General features: G+C 39.4%; 1 protein-coding gene across 1 annotated transcript in view; it reads right to left on the bottom strand.

Annotated features, from left to right (window-relative positions):
- Window positions 1-24,834, bottom strand: part of lamc3 (laminin, gamma 3) — a 218,938-nt gene that overhangs the window by 62,748 nt on the left and 131,356 nt on the right. Inside the window, exons 10-11 of the mRNA XM_036140365.1 lie at window positions 20,196-20,394; window positions 3,747-3,856 (exon numbers count right to left, since the gene is read on the bottom strand). Coding sequence (XP_035996258.1) covers window positions 3,747-3,856; window positions 20,196-20,394 — 309 coding nt within the window. The remainder of the gene's footprint in view (window positions 1-3,746; window positions 3,857-20,195; window positions 20,395-24,834) is intronic.

Below are 24,834 nucleotides of genomic sequence, written 5' to 3'. Positions count from 1 at the left end.
GAACTGTAGTAGGAGGACGAACCCCGGCGTCTGACAAGCCACCATCCCGCGCCGTTCCTCCGACGATGATGAAACCCGCTTCATTTGCACCTCAGAGGGATAATAAGTACGCAAGCCTGTCCTCCTCCCTCTCCCTCCATGTGCCTCAGCCTTCACCCTCGACTCTTCGCTTTCTCCCCATGTCTCTTTGCTCATTCGGGAATCAGGGGGATATCTGCAATTAAAACCGGTTTTAGGCACCGAAGTCTATATTTATGTTAATTGAAAGCTTTTGATTTGTGGTCACGCTGTGCGAGTTCTCTCCATCAATCCTTTCTTTCAAGGAAGCCTTGTCAAAACTGTCAAGATTTTTTTTTTTTTTTTTTTTTTTTTTCTTAGCATTAAAGGCTCACTGCATCCTGGCAGGCTGTTAAGGTACCTGCACGTTAAAGCCATTAAACCATTGATTTCTCATAAACATTTCATATGGCCACACACAGTTAGAAGCTGAATTTTAGTGATGGAGAAAATGAGAGGCTTCTCACCACGACATTTCTGGGTTGTTTTTTTTCTTTTTTCGGAGAAGCCGTTTTCTACAGAGAGAAGTTTAAAAAAGCCAAGACTAAAAGTCTTTCCTCCCAGCCTGTGGCAATGAGGCATATCTGACACTGTTTGAGAACGGCTAACACAAATCAATATGTAAGTTTCTCCCCCATCTTCAGTACAACTTGGGAGGCGTGCCCATTTGGGTGGGTACAGCAAACAGTTTGATGGAATATGCATGACCGTGCCTCTGTTTATGCGCAAACTTCTGTGGCACTGTTTGTACATTTGCAGGAAGTACACAAGAGTGGGTGTTGTTTTGACGCCTGCTTGGAACAACTAATTAAAATGGTGCAAGTAAGTGTGAGCGAGCTGGTGATTTGGGCCAGCTGTTCTTTTCTTCTTGCTGCTCTAATACCTCGTGGTGTCTCTCTGATCCCTCTTGTTCATCACAACACAAACGAAAGAAATGGCATTTTGGGAAAGCAGGAAACGGATGTCAAGAACGTGTGATAAAGGAGCGGGGAATAAAGTCAAGGTTGATTTTTATAAGCTAAGCTTCTCTGTGAGCAGAGTGGCAGTGTCACAGAAACTATCTTTAGTGTAACTTTACTTTCTAGGGTTGAAAGGTAACTGGAATCAGACGATTTTTAGATTGATCAGCTCTGAGAAGTGATTGACCTTTATGGTAAGATAGATTTTACTACAGACTCAAGGTCCAAATTACAAAAACGAATAAAAGACTAAAACGTACAATAAAAAAAGACTAAAAAACTAAAAGTATTTATTTTTTGATCACTCTGTTGCAATGCAGAAGTGTCACAAACTTAGTTTGTAGTCAAAGTACAGAGTATTTATACTCTTCTAGCAACTCTTTTTTTAAACAAAAAGTAACTTTTTTTTTACTTCTTTCTTTCACCTCTTCTTTCTCTTTTTTTTCTCTTCTTGTTTTTCTTTTACTCTCCTACTTTCCCATTGTAGTGTCCATATAATTTGAAATTCTCCCTGCAGGAATCACAATAAAGCTATTTACACGCACAAATCAAGCGGAGCATTATAGCGAAAGCTGTTTGCTCCATTTGTGAAAGTAAAATCTGTCGAGCTCTATTTGGCATTAAGATATCAATTTTTATTGCCACATTGCTAGACAGGACACTGGGAAAAAAAAAAAAAAAAAAAAAAAAAAAAGTAACTTGAGGCAAATCTAGAAACTTTTTTTTAGCATTTCTATGCATTGTTCTTCCTCTTCTCAATGAGCAGCAGTTGCTGCCGGGCCCTCCCGCTGTCCCAAAGCACTCACAAGGGACCCAGCGCACAAGTAGCAGACTGTAGCAGAATTGGAGCTATCCACCGCTCCCTGCCACACTGCAAACCCATTGTGAATGTGCCAATCTTCCACTGCCATGGCTGACCTCATGAGGAGGTGACAACAACAATGACTGATGGAGAACTACCGCATGCCCACAGTGCAGGTACTGTATATGGGGGAAACTCAATTTTGGTTAATTGTTATGGTAATGCCTGATTCTAGTTCTACAGTGTTTTGTGTGTTTTGGATATCTGTAAGTAGCAACTTCTGGTTGCATAAGCTAAATCTTTAAGCCCTGTTAACTCATGACAACTGACAAAGCATTTAATACGTAGCTCGATCGTACAATTGGCACCACATCAATTGCAATTGGTGGTAACATCATTGGATCATTTTAGTGACTTTTAGGACATCTAACAGTAGCGACATGATTTGTCTTGCATTTTATTTAAGTTCAACCAGTTAAAGTCCAATGGATGGCTTCAGAAAGCACAAAAGAGGTAAGATTTCCCATAACTAAAAAATAATGGGCATTTCAACATTATGCAAAATTGCCTTTTTACAAGGAGCAAGAAATGGGTTAGAATTTGATGATCAAGTCTTGAAGGCTGGTGCTAACTATTCCTGCAGGAATCCCAAAAAGTCTTGATCACTTACAACCCACCATGTCTACATAAAAGCAGTGTTGGATCGCATTGGCATCACACAAAAACCAGTGTGTTGCTTTACAAATGATAGGATAATGGCAATTTACACTGGAAAAAATACAGAGCATCATAAAATTCAAACACGTAGGTCTTTTCTCGTAGAGGAATATTGAGGACGGTCAAGGTGTCAGAGAGTAAAGTCTCCTTCACCTTCAAAAGGCACAATGAAACCCTTGACAGGAAGGCCACAACAGAATCAAAGGAAAAGCTTCTGTGCGTCAACAGCTGGCGTGACAGGCGGCTCAAAGGAATACAGCTTCAAGCACACCTTAGCAGTGGTCATAATAACCAAGTCTGGAAAGAGATGGCTTCAAGCAGCAGCAAGAAACTCATTGCCTAGACGTCAGACTATAAGGGAAGCATGACAGGGCTTTGAAACGTCATCAGATAATTACTGTAGACTGAAAGGTGTGATGGACTCATGAATCAAAATGATAAATTTTTGGTTCATCAAGCAGGGTGGCTCCTCAGTACGTAACGATAATCTTTGTGGAGGAAGAATAATTGTTCAGGGCTGTTTTGCCAGATTCATGGTCAGACACTTGAAAAGGCCCCCTGAAAGAAAACGGCTATTGCAGCATTATGTATCCTCTGTTGTCTGACACCAAACATTAAGTTCAGGCTTTGCCAGAATTACTACAGGAAAAAAGGCCAGGATGGTAAGCTTGAAATCATGAAATGGCCCAAGCCAAGCTTAAACACTGCTGACTTTGTTTGGGATATATATATATATATATATATATATATTCCATACTATTTTGTGTAAATACAATACGCTTGGGGAAAGCCTGCATTGTTTAAAGGCCGCATGTGTGTTCAGTTGTTATATCTGCCAATATTGGAAAATTCCAGTGATGTCACACAATGTATTTCAAATACATCATGGCTCATAAATTGGTTACATGAATATGTTTTACTTCAGATGTTTATTTGTGTTGTGCTTTTATTTCAGAGTGCAGGGAGACATTAAACTGCATGAATTTCAATAAGGACTAGAAATAATAGAGGTGTTCTAAAATGTATGTAGTTTGTATACGGGCATTTTGCATTAGTCATATTAGTAATAGAAAATATAAATGTACACTGTGTTATCTAAATATTGAAAGAAGAAAAAAAAACACACACAAAGCTGACTCTGTTCAGCGTGTCAGAAATCTTGTCCAACACAGCATGTCTTCTGTCTCTAACAAACACAAATGCTCACTCACAGTTGTGTCCCCCAGCATTGCTAATTTTCAGTGCTGTCAGGTTGTAAAGCAGTCGCTGGAACTCAAAGGCAGACAGACGAGGCTCGAATCTCGTCTCGTATTCATGGAGCCTGTGAAATGAGCAGACAGGTAACATCAGTTACATTATATTTGCACAACACATACACAAAGCGTGATTAAACACCTGAATGGTTGCACTGCAGTAGCACAACGGTCGCACACAACAGAGGCAATTTGTGTCACAGATTTCATTCATCGCCCTCCACAACAACACAGAGAAGAACCTCTCAGCTATCTATATGATTCCTTTAGTTTCAGTTTTATGCTATAGAAAGAACCAGCAGACATACAGCGAGCACCGGGGGAAAAAAAAAAAATTGTCAATGTGCTGACTTTAACATATATTCAGGGTCTTGATCACTGAGCTTTGCCATCTGCTGAAAGATGTTCTGCAAAGCCCGGCAGCACAGCTGACATCTGCCTATTTTGCTCCCCAAGTCTTGCATCCGTTCCGTCTCGATGACAGGTGCTGTGTCAGCTCCACAGAGCTGAAAAAAAAAACTAATTTATTCTTCATAAAGAGTTATAAGAAAGTCAGCCTTCCCATTATAAGCTACTTATTATCTTTGCAAAATGTAAAGATACAATAAAAAACAGTAGAACTGACCATATTACATTGCAGAGAGTCAGATTTATCAGCACATGGACCAGAGATGTTGTTACTTAGTTTTGCATGTTACCCTACACCCTCTGGAATGACATAATGGATCTGGTTTAAAACTGAAATACAGACACAGTCAAATGTCTTGATATCTTCCTACTGGGAAAAAAACGCAATTATATTCACAATAGCTTCAAATTGAAAAACGTTGACAGTACGTTTTACTAAAAGAGTTCTTGATAGTAAGGGTTGGTCAATTATCAGGTTATTAATAGTTATTATGAAAAAGATTATTCAGTGAATAGATTTGTAATTTAACTTCTCATGATTGAATTGTTGATGTTCACAAACCGCCTCAACTAACAGCATTTTTGCCTCTCACTGTCGCTTTGATGAAGAAAATGGATAGTAATGCATCTGAAAGTATTATTTATTATTATTAATTTGTCTGATGTAATTAAGTACCCTTTTTGATGCCAAGTTTTATTCTTAGAGCACATTTTGTATTTATGTGGAATGCACTGATAGATGTATTGTCTAAAAAAGGCTGTGGTAATCTTTTAGATACAGTGCTCAGAACAAGTCTCCTCTATTTTTTTTTTTGTTAATGTTTTAGGTTTAACAAATATCAGACAAATACAATCTGAGCAAATAGAAGTGGTCTTTAAATTATGGTTTAATTCATGAAGAGATAAAAACTATTGCGGGATATATGAAAAAGTAATTACCCACTGGCAAAGATTTTTTTTTTTTTTTAACCTTCGCTGTTGTGGATTTTTATTTTTTTTTGGCTCACTTTTCTTTGTGCAAAAGTTTTAAACTCGGACAAACGTGAGAGTTTTCAAGCATGAACGGCCTGTTAAGATCATGTCTCATCATCTCAATCAGAATTAAGTCAAGACCTTGAACAGATCTCATTTTGAATGTGGCTAAAACAAAGGAGATGGTTGTAGATTTCAGGAGAAATAGGAATAGAACCAACACGATTACCATACTGGGAGATGAAGTGGAGGTGGTGAAGGAGTATAAATACTTTGGTGTTCACCAGGACAACAAACTGGATTGGAGACTCAACTGTGAAGCTGTCTACAGAAGGGATAGAGCTTCCTGGGTAAGTTTAGGTCCTTTAGGGTTTGCAGCAAGATGCTGAGTATTTTTGAATTGAATTCAATTCAATGTGTTGTTTTGTTAGCTATTCAGAGGTGGAATTTTCAGTTTCTAACCCGAGTGTGCCCAGTGATGGACTGCCAACCTGTCCAGGGTGTACCCAGCCTCCCACCCACTGAGTGTGTTTAGACATTAGAGTGGGGACCATTTTTCCGATTTCACTATCAAAGTGAGGACTGTTTTTACCAAAGTGAGGACATTTTGCTGGTCCTTACCTCACTTTTGGTCCGTGAGGCAGACACCCTTTCTACTTTTAAGACTAGGCTTAAAACTTTCCTTTTTCACAAAGCTTATAGTGGGAGTGGCATATGTTGCCCTAAATTACCTCTATGGTTATGTTGCTATAGGCTTAGGCTGCTGGAGGACATCAGGGTCTATTTCTCTTACTCTGCTGAGTTCTCCTACTGTTCTCCAATTTGCATATCTTGTTGTCATTTCATCTTTTACCTTTTTGTTCTCTGTCATTTTTATTTCTTCATAGTAGGTACACCTGGTCTGGTGTTCTGTTGGCTGTGACATCATCCAAAGAAGACAGATCACCCTCTATTACCATCTAATATAGAAAGGATCAATGTGGGCTTCTGTGCTATGCTATGTTTTGTCTCTCTTTTTGTGTCTCTGCTCTGTCTTCTCTAACCCCCAGTGGGTCGAGGCAGATGACCGTTCATACTGAGCCCGGTTCTGCTGGAGGTTTCTCCTTCCCGTTAAAGGGGAGTTTTCCTCTCCAGTGTCGCTTCATGCTTGCTCAGTGTGAGGGATCTGTACAAAGCCATTGACAATGCAGACGACCGTCCCTGTGGCTCTACGCTCTTTCACTAAGGAGTGAATGATGCTCGTCAAGAGTTGATGCAATTTACTGGGTTTCCTTAGATAGTAAAAACGTTTTGACCAATCTGTTTAATTTGATTGAATTTTACTCTGTAAAGTTAGATGACATGTATCATGAATTGGGGCCATCCATCCATCCAGCCATCCATCCATTATCTAGCACGTCTATCCCTTGTGGGGTCGTGAGGGGTTCTGGTGCCTACATCCAGCTATCAATGGGCGAGAGGCGGGGTACACCCTGGACAGGTCACCAGTCTGTTGAAGGGCATCACAGAGACAAACAGGACAAACAACCATTCTCGAACACAATCACAACTTAGAAGAATTTAGAGACCAATTAACCTAACAGTCATATTTTTGGACTGTGGGAGGAAGCCGGAGTACCCGGAGAGAACCCACGCATGCACAGGGAGAACATGCAAACTCCATGCAGAAAGACCCTGGGCAAGGGTAGGATTTGAACCCAGGACCTTCGTGCCGCATTGCAGAAGCGCAACCCACTGCCCCACTGTACAAATTGAATTTAATTGAATTCCCATTTTGCTAACGGCAAGGTTTAGGACTAAGGTGTGAATTGAGTTTAAGTTAAGGTTAAATATACACTGGTAATGTGAGGTTTAGGGTTATTGTCAGGGTTAGGGCATAGAATGGTTTGAAAATGATTGGAAAACAATGGAAGTCAGTGGGAGTCAACACACTCCTCACTACATACAACAAGACAATAATGTGTGTACGTGCGTGTGTGTGTGTTTTGGCTCTCCGCACTCACGCCCTGACGTGTAGGGACAGTAATAAAGAGAGGCAATTACAAACCGGGCCTCAAAGCCATGGTAATGGAGCTGGTCAGGCAGCGATAAGCAGAGTGTGCATGAAAGTGAACAAACTCCCGATCGTGCTTTCCCCTATGGAGTGTCACTGTCCCTTTTAATCAATGGCGAGCAGAGCGCAGAGAGCAAAACCCTATCTGAGGCAGTTCTGCAAAAAAATCCGAGCGAAAAAAAAAAAACACAAAACAAAGACTGAAGCAGACACAGAAACCCTCTCAGAAGCATCCAGAGGGTGATATGCCAGATAGAGAAGCAGGTAAAGGAACATAATACCCTGAAACTAAACATGCCCCAGATTGTGACATAAAAAATACTTTCATATCTACATAATTATACCACCTGTGGGAACCTATTGATAGCACAATATAACGGCATGAATCTGAATTTAAAAGATTTTAGTTAAGCTTTAAAATAAAGTAATTGACACATGAGGAAAAATCATCAAATATCTTCACTCACTTACTTGCTATAGTTTCCTCTTTCTGGGGATAGATGTAATGTTTTTGTATTAGCAACATGGCGCATAAATAATGACCAACAGGATACACCTGAATACATGGTATAATCTGAAGTAATGGTCTGCATGATTCCTCTGCTTTTGGCTGAAAAGCTTTTGTAATTAACATCATTAGTCTTCATAAAGCCAACCTGTTTTATGTTTTTTCCTTTGTATTCTTCCCCCAAACCTAAACATGAACTGCTGCTCTAACTTTATCACACACTCAAGTATCCAATAATAACATTATCCCCACTAAGCTAACAGCTAATATGTCAAACAAAACCTATGCTTTTAAAGTTGCAGACTGGCACTAGTACAAAAAAATTCAGAAGCATCTAGATAAAAACAAAAATAGGTACTGTACGTTACAATTTACAGTGCAGTTCCCTCAGAAATAGTTTTCTGCATGCTATTGTGAATTGCATTTTAAAGAGTCACAGCTGATCAGTTGTGGAAACACACTTTAAAACATCAATCTTCATCTTTTTAAGATTTTTGTTTTTATTGCAACATAGTCAGGAAACAACTTTGAACATTTCGGTCACCTGCCTGTTTAGTTTACATCAGAGCAGCAGTACATAATGTTGATGGGTAAAGCTGACAGATTAATGCAGCAACAGATTATAAAAAAAGCTGCGTTTTTTTCTCACCACATGTATTTAAGCCACATCTTTCAAAACTCTAAACACAGTTAAGGAAACATTGGTATGTTGTGGCTACACCATTCATGCATTTCATGACATATTTAAAATGAGATGCAGAGAGAGAACCCTAACCCTAAACCAAAACCAAACTATATATTTTCTGACATCCAAGTCCAGCATCATAAATGTGGAGTAAATAAAAAAGATTTAATTAATATAATGATAGTGTGTTTTTTTTATGCAGGTCTTTTTTTAATCAAAACATAAAAGCAATAACATTTAATTTCTGTAATGCCTATGGAAGGTTTGTGCACTTTGATTCACTGATTGTATCTTGCAAACTGAAAACTCATGCTATTCCTTGAGATAATGATTTAATTCCAAGTCAGATTTTCTGTATTTTGATCAATAAATTTGTAGAAAAAAGAAGTATAATATGCAATTAACAAAACATATTTTTGAATAAGAAAATTTACCGTTTGCCGATTTGCTGAATGCAGCGCCCCACTGTTAAAGGGGACACATGCTTTTATATCCTTCCTTTTTTTCCACATTTACACTTTTTTTGATAGCTTTCATGCAGCAGTCAACTCATATTCATCAGTTACAAAACACATAACACAATGGCCTAAACAGTGGTAGTTATGGTCAAAGTGACACATTTTGTTTGCAAGAGGCTCTAACCATGGCAAAAAAATGTAAACTATGAATCAAAAGCAAATATTGCCTTCAGAGGCCACAGCTTGCAACCAAGTGAGCTCTTTCAATCAATTATTGCACAAAAGACAACAAAATACAGCACTTGAATCAACTAATCAGTTCACCATAATAGTCATTGCAGCTTATTACATAAATTTCATGCCACTGCCATTTGTTTTCTTTCTACATAGGCCGTGTCAAATATTCTTGCAAAGAATCGTATCCAGAATCAGGAATGCTTCGATGTGAATTTTACTGTAATGTAATAGTTGCCTTGATTTCTTCTGAGACTTGAGCCTTTTCAACTACCTCTAACTCACACACGGACTCCAGTTCCTTAGACCCCTCTACCTCATCTGTATTTTCACCTCATGTGTATTTTCACTCTGTGCTGGAAAAGAAACACGCAAATGTGGCACCTTTCAAAGCAAAGCCTGCAGCGTGATGACTGAAGATTTGTGTGAAGGAGTGTCAATTTTGCGGACTCCACCCATGCAGGTACGTGTCACACTATAAACTTCTCAAAGGCAAGAAGTCTTTACATCAAACTGTTTTATATGTGACACTGAGCTGCTCCAAGCAGGCGGGTGCAATGGCGCGCGGCATCACAGTCCCTCTCTGTTCTCACTGACAGGTGTGTGGTGGGAGCCTGCTGGAAAAGAAATGGCTCTACGTGCTCAGCTAGCTAATCACACATTTCACCATCCGTTCCGCCGCTTCGTCCCACTGGCAGAAAGGGTGGGAATTGTAGGAATTTGCCACAAGAAATGTAGGCATCATTACGCTTGACTATGAAGGGTAAAACATCCACGGAGAGTCAACGTGGAGTCCGCCAAAATCACAGTATGTCCGAGTATGTGGGAACCTTTAGGCAGCCCTCACCCTAGCAACAATAAACCTAGTAAGTTATTCCAATATAAATGTTACTTTTATTTTGACCTTATGTTAGAAACAGGGCAGTGTCGTCCAACTACTCTGTCCTCCCAACAGAGACGGACAGCTCTCTCTCTCTCAGGAGAGAGCTGTGTAGGTGAATGGGAGGAGTGATATTACATATTTAGTGCATTTTATAATCATAATCAGGAGCACCTTATACATGGACTAAGATGCACAAAGACACATTAATTTATTGTGCGCTTTATAATCCGGTGCGCCTTATGGTCTGAAAATACAGTATTTCTCTCACTCTGCTGAGTTCTCCCGCTATTCTCCAATTTTGCATTATATGTTGTTAACTTTATGTTCTCTCTGTCTTTTTCTCTTCATGGTTGGTACATCTGGCCTGGTACTCTGTTCAGCTGTGATGCCATCCTGAGGGGCAGATTGTCTGCTATTGTCCTCTCTAACATTGAACGTATTCCTGGATCAATGTGTGCTTCTGTGCTTTTTTCGTGTCTCTGCTCTGTTTTCTCAAACCCCCAGTTGGCCGCAGCAGATGGCCACTCGCACTGAGCCTAGTTCTGCTGGAGGTTTCTTCCTATTAAAGGAATAATTGGTGCCATATAAATAAAATGTAAATGAATTGGACTGTTCAGGCGCACCGCAGAAAATACTGTAACCTAATTGTTCAAAACCATTATAGGAATACAGAAAACTGAATAGATTGAGAAACATGACTCAAACAGAATACAAAGATATCGACACAGCACCAGGAATGACTACATTCAACCTTTCTGCAGTCCAAGAGAGTGCAATTACACAACAGAATTTACTTAAAGGCAAACAAATTTGATTTTGCATATGTCACCTTAAAGAGTTTTAGACATTTTTGCTGAATTATATATAAGCCCTTTTTAGCAAATACTGAACACAGTAGAAACTAACAAATGTATTGATGCTTTTTCTAAATAAATATTTTTTATTTATGACATTCACATTGTTACCTATGAAAACAATTTATTGATTAACTTTAGGAAAATAATGACACATTGAAGTTATATTCCATAGTGGCATTGTTGACCTTCCACGGGGAATAATCTCATATTTTCAGTATTCATGTTTTGGATTTGATTTATTGCACCTCATGCAGTCGGCAGCAATTTGAATAGACTTTCGACTTTACTTTATAAGTTCCCTGAAGAGTAATTAGTTTGCAGCAAGTAATAGTAGTAGCAACCACCACACAAACAATACAGACAATAGACTAGACAGAAGGATAAGAATCGACTTATAAAAGTTAAAGGAGATCAATCTAAAACACACATTTGCAAAGGATAAAAGACTGGAGCTAAGACTTGAAGTGCAGATTAACAATAAAAGCTGAAGTTGAAACTAAAATTAAAGATAAAGTGCAGCAATTGGATAGCGACCTTAAAACCTAAGATGTAGGAATAAAAATGTGATTTTAAAAGTGATTTTCTGTAATACAACTGTACTGATTATTATACGATTATGTTGTGGAGGATTTTAAGTATCTTGGGGTCTTGCTCACGAATGAGGGGAAGATGGAGCGGGAGATCGACAGGCGGATTGGTGCGGCGTCTGCTGTGAAGCGGGCGCTGTACCGATCCGTTGTGGTGAAGAGAGAGCTGAGCCAAAAGGCGAAGCTCTCGATTTACCGGTCGATCCACGTTCCTACCCTCATCTATGGTCACGAGCTTTGGGTCGTGACCGAAAGAACGAGATCCCGGATACAAGCGGCTGAAATGAGTTATCTCCGTAGTGTGTCTGGGCTCTCCCTTAGAGATAGGGTGAGGAGCTCAGTCATCCGGGGAGGACTCAGAGTAGAGGCGCTGCTCCTCCACGTCAAGAGGAGCCAGTTGAGGTGGCTCGGGCATCTGGTCAGGATGCCTCCTGGACGCCTCCCTGGTGAGGTGTTCCGGGCACGTCCCACCGGGAGGAGGCCCAGGGGAAGACCCAGGACACGCTGGAGGGACTATGTCTCCCGGCTGGCCTGGGAACGCCTTGGGGTTCCTCCTGAGGAGCTGGCCCAAGTGGCTGGGGAGAGGGACGTCTGGGCCTCCCTACTAAAGCTGCTGCCCCCGCGACCCGACCCCGGATAAGCGGAAGACGATGAATGGATGGATAGATTATGTATTATGTAAACTCAACATTTCATATATTATTACAAGGTAGATAAGGCAGTGAATAGATCACATTTTAAATTAATATATTACTAGTATATTATAGTGCCGTTTCTGTTTAAATGAAATATTTTGTCTAAGACATTTTATGATCAATCTAGTACTAAATGCATTTGCAGTTTCTGTGAATTTAGACTGTTATCAAATGATTCAATATTCTCTTTATTTGGAGAAGCAGTGCTGAAAACCCATAATCAAAACAACTTTTTGATGATAGTAGGTCTTACTGTCAAATAAATACCTTTTTTATACAGCGTACATAGACTTTCCATGGTTCTTTTTCTTATACTTTGTCACCTACAGCAAGAACTAGCTTTATTGCCTTCAGGCTGCAATTTGTTCTTTGTTCTGTGGAAGTTGCCGATCGTGTAAATCAAAGATGTAGACTTTAAAAAAAATAAATGAGCCAAGATAGACCAAGTTTCTTCTCTGCTTCTTGTGTTCTGGTCCTGCTGCAAAGAGGCTTGCAGCCCTCACAGACATTTATAAATGCAATTTCCTGAAAACGCTTAGGCATCCACAACAGCAAAGAGCTGATTAGTACTGATTTAATAAAGCACTTTGTACAGAATATGTTTATTTTTCAGCTCCTTTAGGCATCAATGTATATTTATATACTGCAAATGTGCACTCAGATACCAGCAAGGCAATAAAACTCCCCCACCCACTCAATTCAAGTGAAGAGAAAATGAACAGAGAGAACACAAGAGAGGAGTGGATACTACGTTTTGTTTTTTCTAAAAAACATTAATCTCCTCCTCTCATCAATTCCCCTCACATGAGTCCCTGAGCATCCATAAATTCCTGAGCCATCTGATTCTAAAATGATCTCTGCATCAGGTGGGAACACAAAGCCACTTAACAGGTTATCACATTTACCATCCATGAATGCAGCCGCTGTCAGTCAGGGGAGAGATGGTGAGTGTGTGCACACACTCATGATTATTTATGCCTCCACATGCTTTTTATCAAAACACTCAGAAACACATATTTCCATTTTCAAAACATGATTAATTTTAATTCTGATTGCTGGGAATCAAAAATGCAAAAAGTAAATAAATAAAACAAAAACCTGTGCACGACAGGGAAAAAAAAAAAAGGGGGGGGGGGGGGGGGGGGGTCTGTGGGTGTTGAAAAAATACCAAAGCCAAAACTGTGCATTACCACTGGTGAAGATGAGCAGATGAGCAGCAACTTTCTTCAAGAAAAGTTTAATGACACGCTCTGTCTTGAAGCTCCAGTGAATTTCAGAGGGGGATCCAACATGCTCCTTTAGCCAGGGCTCTTGGAGTAAAGGGAGCAGTCATTACTGGTGCAAAGACACCACACCGAGGCAAGGAAATATTGGACGTGACAGAAAGCCTAACTTGGATCCCCTCGAGGAGCTGGATCCTCTAATGGCAAAAGAAACTGTGCTCTTTTTTAGTGTTTGAGGTCTTTTACTGAACCTTTTGCCCACTGCTTCTTAAAACTGTATAATAACACACACAAACTAAACTGTAGATGAAGCACGGAGCCCTCTGTTAAATTTGCAACGCCACATAGTTACAAATCTATTGCCTGTATATTGCTATAAATAGAAAATCAAACCTATTGGCTGCACAGTAATGCCAAAAAGCCGTATAAAACTGGCGATGAATATGCAAATTAGAAAAGAAATACACCAACTTGTCAACTGTATTTTAATTCTGCTTTCCACTGTGTGCACATTTTGGTGTTCAGTGGTATTTCTTATTAACTACAAAAATAGTACTTTTCATCAGTGCAATGAACCATTTCACATGATTAAATTGCACATTAATAGAATATTTTGAACTACCAAGACACCTACAGTGCCATACAAAAGTAGTTGTTTTGAAATTGGGTGTGTTACAAACACAAACCTTAATCTATTTTATTGGGCCATAGGTGATCCACAAACACCAAGAAGTACATAGTTTGAAGGTGGATGGAAAAAGGTTCACATCTTCCTCAAAATGCTTGCAGATTATATTTTTAATATATGTTTTGTCCAGCAGGATGTGTGCTGCTGCTTTCCTTGGCCGGGTCACTTTTGTGAAAGAGGTCCTGATCTCTTTATGGGACTTTTATCTGGTTAAATAAAGCTTTAATAAATAAGAAAAAATCTTTTTCAAAATGTTTTACAAAAATCAGAGGTTATACTGGCATATGTATTACAGCGCCTTTATTCTGTGGAACCAGGGCAGTCAACCACCATCAGCTGTGAACTAATTAGTGTAACACTTGTGTAATTTATTCTCATTATAAATATGGCTGTTCTGTGAAGACCTCAGATGTTTGTTAGAGCAGAGTTTGATTATAAAACAAGGAGCGGTAATCAGAGAAATAGCCACGGGTTACTTTGGAGGAGCTGCAGAGATTCGGAGTTCAGGTCGGAAACTGTTGGTCATTCACACGGCAAATCTGTCCAAATGACAGCCGTTGTTGGAAGAAGGCTATAAGCAGTCACGTTTAAAGTTTATCACATGCATTATAGAGGAAACTGCAAATAGGTGGGAAAAGGTGATGTGGCCAGATGGAACACATCCCTACAGCATCATGCTGTAGGGATGCATTTATGCAGCAGAGGCAGAGAATCTGCTCAGAGTTGATGCACATATGGAGCTAAATACAAAGCAATTAAATCTAGCAGAAGCTCCAAAAGACTTGAGACTGGGGCCTTCCACTTCCCCCTTATGCTCTTGAAATTGAATTAGACTATGTTGAAGTTTGTTGTTACAATGTGGGAAAACAAAGTTTCAAGAGGCAGACAAGAAAACCTTGAGCTTAAAAGCTGCTTCTGTAAATATCTGACGCAGGAACTAAACCCGGTAAGTTGAAGGACACATATTCTACATTCATGCAGATACAAGCTTTTTTCATCATGCTGGTGTCGGAAAACTTTCTGTGTCTCACATTCACCACATAATGGCAGCTGAACTGGGCATTTCTGCCTTTGCCGAGCAACTGTTTCCACAACGCTGACCATTCTCCTGTCAAGTTCTGTTTTTAACAACTACAAACACCATCGTAGGTTCAGGCCTCCTGTCTGAGCTGCCAACAATCACTGTGGGATTCCTGAGAACCATCGACAGCGCACAGCCTTCATTACGACCCTCGAGCTGAAACAGCAGGTTTCCTCGTTGCAACATTCATCAATCAGCCGTTTCCTTGTTCAAGATTCTGTCCAGCTCCTTCTTCCTGCTGTAACCATCGCCCACCTAGCATAGCACAGTTTCTTCTCCCGGAACAAAAACAACCTACTTATCAAGCTGTGAGACGCTGTAGCTTTTCCTCCGATTTCTCCAACTTTACCGTGTTTGTTTTAGAGTATGCTTCTCGGCAGCCAACAGGTAGCTGCCTATTATTACAGACACTTTGGGAGCCTGATCCCAGAGGTATCAGGGGGCTATACAGGACTTTTCCTATCCAGCAGACTGAAACGTTGTCTGTCAGGCACAAAGAAATACATTAAAAGTCCATGTCCATGTGGACTCTTCTGTTCCATTCTGTTCCATTGAACTATTTGCTTTATTCAAAATAAAGCCTTGAAAACAAAGACAATTAAATCCTTGTTGGCAATCCTTGCCTTGGAAAAGGACTGGTTGGTCCGGAGCGGCTAAGAAAGAGAATTAGGCCAACCTCATTGGAAGAACAGAGGATAAATTGCAACGAATAGTGCGAAGGAGGTGCAGAGCGGGATGAGAAGGATTACGGGCAGCGCATCTCTCAGCCAAGTGGAGGGAGGAAACAAAAATAGAGTGAATAACTTGAGCCCGTTCTTGAGGAGGGCTCATTGTGGGGGACCAGACCACCTGCACCCACTCGTCGGGGTCGACAGGCCTAATGAGATCTCTCTGCGACTGATTAGCCCGCTGGTCCCCCACAGCCCGTCACACCGGGGCTCACCTCTTCAGCGCCGCTACGCCTCAGTCTGCCAGACATTTCTGCCTCCACACTGACCACTTTATCCCGAGAGGGGCCAACGGGGAGTCTTGTTAGACAGAAAGACAGCGCAAGGGGGAGCGGTGGGAAGTCTGATGTGAGATGAAAGACCCAATCAAAATGTTCGGCAAAGAAAGTAACCATTTCACAAGTACGCACACACACACACAAAAACCCGAAGGTCAATATAACACTGGATGGACTTGAGAGGAAATAATTATGTGAAATGCTTCGCGTAAGCCGTTTTTTTACAAACATTTGGGTTAGTATTTAGTTGTATCAAAATATGACTAATTGTAAACTTTAACATTTGTATTTTATTTTATCAAAAAGGATTTAAAAATGCGATAAAAATGTATTACATTTTAGCAACCTGATGTGGGCTAATGGGAACTGTGGTGAAGAACAAGTGAAGTTTTAGGTGCTGTTCAGTATCTGGACCTTTACTGACAAAAAACAAAACAAAAAAAAAAACAGTGTTTGAAGGCCATGAGAAATCACTTCAAAAGTATTTTTCCAAGAATCATTAAATATTCTTGACATACATTTTAAGCAAAAACTAATTTAATGAGGAAGTACAACAAAATAAAAATATAAACTGTCAAAAATAACTGTAAAAACCTGTCTTAAATCCATTGAACTAATACTTCGTCTTTGTGATTTAATTTACAGCTGATGTTCTTCTCTACCTTGGTAAAAACCCTGGATCAATCCAAAAAAAAAAAAAAAAAAGCTACCAGCTCATGATGCTGCCATCTCCATATTCAAGTGTTCTTTTTGCTTTAAATAGCGTTTTTGCAAAAAAAATAAATAAAAATTCTACTATTGCTCATTATCTGACTTTTCATTTTCTTTATCTGCACTGGATTTGGTGCTAACATCTGAATGTATTATCACTGTCAGAGCGGTCACAAAAATCTTGGCAGCATGTGGACATCTGCATTCAGTCTTAGTGGGCTTTAGTGGACAGGCACAATCATTAAACTTATGTCACACAGTTATGTCACCTATAGCATTCTGGAGATGTAGACTGTATTTAATAACCTGCAACCAGACACCTGTTACACACTGTCTCAATAAAATATTCAGATGCTCATATATATTAACCCTTTCTGTTCCTGGCAAATACACAGACACTCTTTATTTTCTTTAATACAGATAGATAATTGGTGATAGCATGATAAGCATGGTTAGTAAAATTAAGAGAGAGAGAGAGGGCTGCACATTTGAATGCAATAAAATCAAATCCCACAGCAAAATTTACCATGCAGTTGTAGCAGGAATTATTAGTCAGAACAAAGACCGTGGACGTTCCAATCACAAATGTAGTACTGCATCAGGGTGGCATCAGAAAACAAAAATCCCTTTCTATTCTGCTTTATAACAAATGCGCTTGATTGTGATTGTTGATGTTTTAATCACAACATGCAACCTGTGATTATTGCAGCATTCACATGCATATTTCAGAGGTCAGAATTTGTTACAATGCCAAATATTCACCACAGATTTTTAAAACGATTGAACACAAAACATGCTTTTGAATTTCTGTGAATTCGAATCTAGACCTGCACTTTTTTTTCTTTTCCAAAATGTGATCTGTAGGCTTCAACACCAAGTATCTCTCTAAATTTAGCAGGCCACTTTATGCATTATGCAGTATGTGAGTGAGTGAAACCACTCAGTTATTTAAAACTGCAGTTGTTAAAAGCAAAGTGTTACTGTAGGTCAGAGATACTTTAACTTACACATAGAAATACAGACAACATGTTTAATTCAAACTAAACATTGCTTTTAAGTTGACCCCCCCCCCCCCCCCCCCCAAAAAAAAATAAAAAAAAGCCATCCAAGTCACATTTTTTAACACATTTAGAATTGTGGCGCTTTCAGGCATCTGGAAACTGAACCCAAGGACCAGCCAGACTTGTGGACGTCCACAAACCTCTTGTTGAGGTCATGGCAGAGTTTTTTTTTCTTTGATTTTCTCATGTTGTCACACAAGGACGCAGCATGTTTTGAGATGTGTCTAAAAATACACAATTGGTGAATTGCCTAAAGGTATAGAAATCAGTAATAAAGGCATGTAAACTTATGATTTTGAAAAAAAATAAGAAAATATTTTTTTTCCCACTTTCTTGCATTTAGCAAATACAAATATTTTATGTCAGGAACTGAGAAAAAAGGTTGTGTGTCTTTTTACAGCTTATGTAAATATTTGTTTCCAACTGCACAAAGAATAAAGAGCAGAGAAAAATAAGATTTGGTCTTCTTACTTTGTTGTCACTTTTAAATGCTTGAAATCTTCAAACAAATTCTAACATCAGACAAAGCTAACCTGAGTAAATCCAAGAACACATAAAAAATGTTTAAGGTCATATACCAGCATTCCACTGAGATTTTAAATCTGACTTGGCCGAACCAAAACTTTCTTTCTTCGACCCTTTCAGAAGTGGACTTGGTGGTGTGCTAATTATATTTTCAGCTCAGGTTGGTGTGGTTAACCTTTGTCTCTTGATAAATTATTCACGAATAATCATAATTTGAAAACAACTTTTTAGTGATTACACTTATTTTCTCTGTCTGTAATTAATGTGTTTGCTGATCAGAAACATTTAAGTATAACAAAAGCCAAAAGACAAGACGACCTTAAGTGAGCACATAATTTTTCAAATGCAAGTATCCCTATATATTTGATTTTACTGAGAAGTGCTGCTGGGGGGAAGCTACAGAACATCCTGGCCTTTGACAGTCACCCACTTCACCCCATCTTGGCTGGTCAAGAGGGCATCCATAACCAAAGGCTCTGGTGGCTGGGCTGCAGGACTGAGCGCTTCAGAAGGTCTATCATTCCCAGAATATCATCTGCCTCCAGAATAAACAACTCCAACTGTTGTTAACTAAGGACATGGCTGATTGTATGGCCTGTTGCATATTTGAATGTCTGATAATTTAGCTAACAGTATGATAAGAAACTGTGGCTAAATACATAATTCATTGTACATCATATTTAATCTGTCTTGCACATTTTTCCCTTAGTCTTTACTCCAACCTATTCATACTCTATTTTATCTTTCTTATCTTCCTGTTTGTATTTCTGCCGTATTTTGTGTTCACTTGCACAAAATCATTTCCCTATTGAGACCGTTAACGCTATCTTGATCCTGAGCCTTGGATTTTATTCAAAAGCCTGACACTTCTGTTTAAAATATCCTTTTTTTTACTGATCTTATGAAATACTCAAATTTGTTGAGGCACAGAATTTTGTGTTTTTGTTATCTGTAAGCCATTATCATTAAAACAACGAGAAACAAGGCTTAACATATTTCACACTAAGGAAAATTAATCTATACAATATGTGAGTTTTACTTTCTGTACTGAGTGACAAAAATATAGATAAAAGATAAGTAAGTAAGCGTGTTTTTCAGTCAAATCAAGTAACTATTGTTTTATCTTCAGTGGTTTTGTCAATTGATAAGCTGACTGTTTCTGTATTTTCTGAGCGACACGTCTACTACCTGTACTACCACCTATGGCTCCTGCTTGCGACTTAATATTCTCTGAAGAAACTTCACCGCCCACTGGTCCATATATTGAGAATCCGTATGTTGCAACTGTCATTTTGCCATTAATCATCTCTGTTTTCCTAACATTTGTCAAGTGTGACTGTTGTCCTCGCTCTGCATCGCCCTTGAACTTTCAATGCCTCTGCTAAAAGCATGAGGCGTATAAATGGATACTTGCTGTAACTTTGTACCTGGCAGGTCGACATGACAGCCACCGGATGAGGGAGCCGGCTCATTACCACATTTTCTCCCTCGCAATCGGCTGGGATTGTGACAGCAAAGTCAATGTGGATGAATTCTAATCCTTACATGTGTGTCCTAAAGAGCCTCGACTCTGGGGGGGTCCTCTGGCTACAATGTCGTCAAGAACAACTCAGGCAAGAGGGAACAGATCAGGAACAGAGGACAAACAAACATCCAAACATCCGGGCAATGGATTTTGTGTTTTTCCAGAGAAAAATCCAATACAACGGTAATTTAAAAACAACTCGTGCACGCCGCTGTAAACTGACAGCCTCATGCCTGCCTGCTCCTACCTGACAATGAAGGAGCGCAGCGGGGTGAGGTTGGGGTCGTGGTCGGAGCGGGGATGGTAGGAAAGGTCTGCCGACAGGGTGATTCCAGATCCTTGGAGGAGTAGCGTGACGCGGTCAGGGAGCAGCTCCGAGGTTTCAGAGGTGAAGGTGATGGAGAGGAGCTGGCCGTAGCTGTTGACTTTGCGACCCAGGAATTTCTCTGGTAGGAAGAAAGGCACAGATTAGATGTAAGGGAGGAGAGACGATGTGAGCTTTGTAATTAACGTCTGAGCCAGAGTGTGTAAACACAAACACAGATTTTTGTGGTGACATGGTATGCAGTATTTTAGTAGTTTTCATATATCTGGACTGTTACCACATTTTAATAACATTACAGCCATCAGTGTTTTGTATTGGCCCTTTATGAGACTGACCATCATAAAGAAGCAAATGATCATGGTTTTACATGGTTTTCAAACTTTTTTATCTAAAAAATCTGCGCATTCATAGTCAGTACCCATTCGGTCTGATAAGCCTAAATAAGATGCAGTGCAGCCAATTGCCTTCAGAAGTCACTTAAAGCTATAGTTGATAATCCTGTTCAGAAACTCTTTTTATTTTACTGGGTGAAATGATAAAGGAGGTTAAAAAATTAGATCTCTCAAAAAGATCACAGGCCTGTAAAAGCTCTGGCCATTCCCAGCTATTCTGTCTGAGTGGCACGGGTTTGGTCAGAGTTTTGGTTCTGCTCTCACCCCCCCTTTGTACCTCATGTTCTGGGGGTATTACCTTATCTGTCCGTTGTCCCACATGACAATCATTCCTTGTTAGTTTCCGCTTGCTGGCTGAGTATGCGCACTTCTAGTGTTTATGTATCCATTTAGCTTCAGTTACTTTCGGTTAGCTTTGGTGTTAGCCGTTCATTGTAGCTCCGCTGCTCTCACCGTATACTTTGAGCATGGCTGAGAGTCACAAGAAGCAAACCGCCTTCCAGTTTATAAGAAGAAGGGGAAGTCCTCAGTAGAAAGAAATAAGACCAGAGTGGGGAAACATCTGGAAAAATCGCAGACTCTACCTTTAATTTGCAAATATCAAATGTGTTGAATAAGGGGGAATTATGACAGAAAACCCATAAGAGAGCTTTATGGGAGATGGTAACCTTGCACTACAACAAGAGCAACTGATTGGTGGCTTTACAAAGCATTTCTGACAGGCTAAATATGTTTCCATGATGCACTTTTTAGAGTTTTTGAAAACATTTTGTAAACGCCCCCCCCCACCCCCCTCCCTGCACTTTATAGTTATGCAGTACTTTATGTTGACCAAATAAAATACCCCCAAACATAAAAAATTTGAAAAATTGCAAGGAACATATATACTTTTGGAAGGAACAGCATTTGTTGAAATCTTAGCTTTTTTGTTCATAGGATGACAAAGAGGGTTTCTTCATATTTTAGCTCACATATGTCGAGGTACACATCAGCACATTTTTGCTTTCTTACAATAAATGAAGATTCCCTCAGACATTTCTGATACCAAAGGATACCAACTGCCTAAAACACAGTGTGTTTTCTGAGTCTGTGGAAAGTAACTGAAATCCCCCCCCCCCTCCCCAATCAGAGAAATACGAGCAATGTAAACAGTTTACTGAAAGTGTTGCATCAGTCACACTGCAACTGATCTGATTTCTAAGGAACGAGAAGTCTAAAATCCAAGAGTCCTACTTGAATTTTTATTTATTTTCCAAATTCAAAATAAAATGTAAAAGCTTCCAAGACACGTGTTGTTGTCACATTGAGTCCTAAGTCAGCTGTCAGACTTGTCAACACCCCTGCTGGCAAGTATGACAGAATGTGAATGCTTTTTGTAGGGAGCTCATAGTCATTCTGTTCTTGTTTGAAGGATTTCATTCTTTTCTCCTCCAAAAGGCCTCGCGCTCACAGATTCTAAGGAATCTGACACATTCATCTTCACCTTTATTCCATTCTCCCTGCTGTCGCTCACAAGTCCCTCATGTCCAAAGCATGACTAATCCACCTCCGTGCTTAACAGCTGGTGATGTGTGCTTTAATGTCTTCTTCTGTTTAAGCATAACATTGCTCATCAGCACTGAAAATATTGACTGCAGTCTGTAATCTTCCAGGGTCCCTATCATGATGACATGTTCCGTTGGCAGTGAGTGTTTAACATTATAATGCAATGGAGAAAAAAAACTGCTTTTTAAAATGGTTATCGTAATCCAAACTGACCAACTTTTCATTTTGTTGTTTTGAGGTGAAAGATTTTTTTTTTTTAAATCATAATGCTTTTGCCATCATCAATCAAAGATCAGAATGGAATAGGAATATCCTGTCTAGTCCCTCAGGACAGAAATCCAGATTTACCAGCAGCGATATGACAGGCAGGTTAAAGCCTGCAGGTTCATACAAAGGTAAGAACACAAAAACAGAAACTAAGAACAACAGACTGTAGCTACAGTATTCGCCAATTTACAGCGTTAGAGAAAGGTACTGTGCTGTTATTAGAAATATCACAATCAGCATAATCAGATTCAAAGAAATGTGCAGATGAATAGGATCATTTAAATCCATGCATGCATATTTGAGCATAAAAAAATAATGACAGAGTACAAGAAATCGAAAATCTGTGCAAATAACAATAGGGATGTAAACACTTATGGGGTTTGCTGGGAGCAATGACGTTAATAAAGTTTAACAGCTGCTGGAAGGATTGCTGATAACACTCCTTTGACCACCTAGGATGCATCAGAAGCATTCTGAAGAAGCTCTCCAGTTCTAGAACAGCTCCATTCATTGGTTTGGAGACGTTGTCCAACAGTTATGTTATTTTTGCTCAAGTACGTCTGTCTCTCACCATCTGCAGAGAGCCAAAGGGACATCATAGGAGAGAGCTGGGCTTCCCGATGAGCGTATCCTCCTCTTCCTCTCAGCTGTAGCTGTTTCTAGGCAGTTTCTCCCACAAACTCCACCATAGAATATGGCTGATACCACCAGAGGTCTTCAGGAGTGCAATGACCCTAAACATACAGTCAAAGCCGTGGTGGACTAGTTTAGGTCTAAGCATATTCATGTGTTTGTCCAAATCTAAATAAAACAAGGAATCTGTGGCAAGACCTTATTTAGGACTTGATTGCTTACTAAAATGCGTTGGAACCGGTGGCTGAGGCTGTTTTTTTTTTTTTTTTTTTGTTTGTTCACCTTGCTGACCCTTGACCTCACTAATTTACAGATACTATCAGTATAAAATTAACTGCAATAAAGAAAGGTTACTGGAATGGCTATCAGTTGTGCTTCCAGCTAAGCTGTCTCATTGCAATTCAGGTGACCAAGTACTCCACTCACACCAAGCAGTAGCTGACAGGTGGGTCGTTGATTTGCATCTGACTTGGAATGCTTCTAGGACCACGTGCTTAAAAATAGCAGCGTTTCAACCTATGTACAGGTTACTCAAGTGTGAGCCATCCTAATTGGCAAAAGCTCCCGGATAGGTGTCGAAACGTTTTCAGAAAAACTGATCAAAGGTCTGGTTGCCTCTGATTTAAACCGGTTTGCTGCTGCAATGACCCGGATAAATCAGATTTTGCACATGCAATTAGCTATCAAACCAAAATCACTAACAACAATCTACTACTGGGATAATTAACCGTACTGTGAAACATACAAACACCACCTACTCTAGACTAATTACATAAGAGGGGTGATAAACCTATTTGTGACCTTACATTTATGGAAATGTTCTGAACAACACCTCCATTATTAATTAATAGTTTATGTCCAGTAGCAAACCTGGTAAAAAAAAATAAATAAATAAAAAAATAAAAATAAATAAATTATATATATATATATATATATATATATATATATATATATATATATATATATATATATATATACTGTGTTTCTTGTTTAAATCAAGCAAGTAATCTTTGATTTTATATGTTTTTGCAAGAGATTACTTCATCTTCAAGTATTTTTTTTACAAACCACAGCAAATTCTCTTGCACTTTAAACATTTCTAAAAAATGTTCATACAAAAGCAACACAATGTTACCATTCTCAACCAGATGTGGTTAAGTGAGAGGGAAAAATGACAGGTTGCACGCTTGGTTGCCATCTTGTTTTTGTGCGTAATCGTGTGTGAAGTACATCCTGAGCTCCTCAGGGGCTTAAGAGGGCTTTGGAATTGAGTGGGTGATTTTGCTTGCGAGGGGCCGCTGGCATCATTCAGAGCAACTCAGCTGTCTGATCATCCAATATCTGCTCAACCAGGAGTCGGCTTTTATTTATCGTGCCGTGCCGTTGCATGGCCTACTTTCATCGGAAGCTACACTGATGAATGTTTTTATCTCAACTGCATTTCAATTGACTTTTTGATGCCCTGAAATGAGATATAGTGTAGCATTGGTAAAATATTACTGACTGCATCAACAACAAGTAAAATCATATTTTAGTAGATTGCATTATTATGTCAGATTTGTCCTTTCCTCTCTCAGTCACATCATGCATTTCATTTTAAACCAAACACTGCTGTGTCCTTCACACATTGCATTGGCTGTGTTTTACGATAAATCATCCTGCTATGTGTACACTTTTAAATTGAAACTATTTTGAACCATCTTTTGATTTCATTTCTTTCTCTA

The sequence above is a fragment of the Fundulus heteroclitus genome, chromosome 8, assembly GCF_011125445.2.
Source record: "Fundulus heteroclitus isolate FHET01 chromosome 8, MU-UCD_Fhet_4.1, whole genome shotgun sequence".
Taxonomy (NCBI): domain Eukaryota; kingdom Metazoa; phylum Chordata; class Actinopteri; order Cyprinodontiformes; family Fundulidae; genus Fundulus; species Fundulus heteroclitus.
This window is presented reverse-complemented; position numbering and strand designations above follow the sequence as displayed.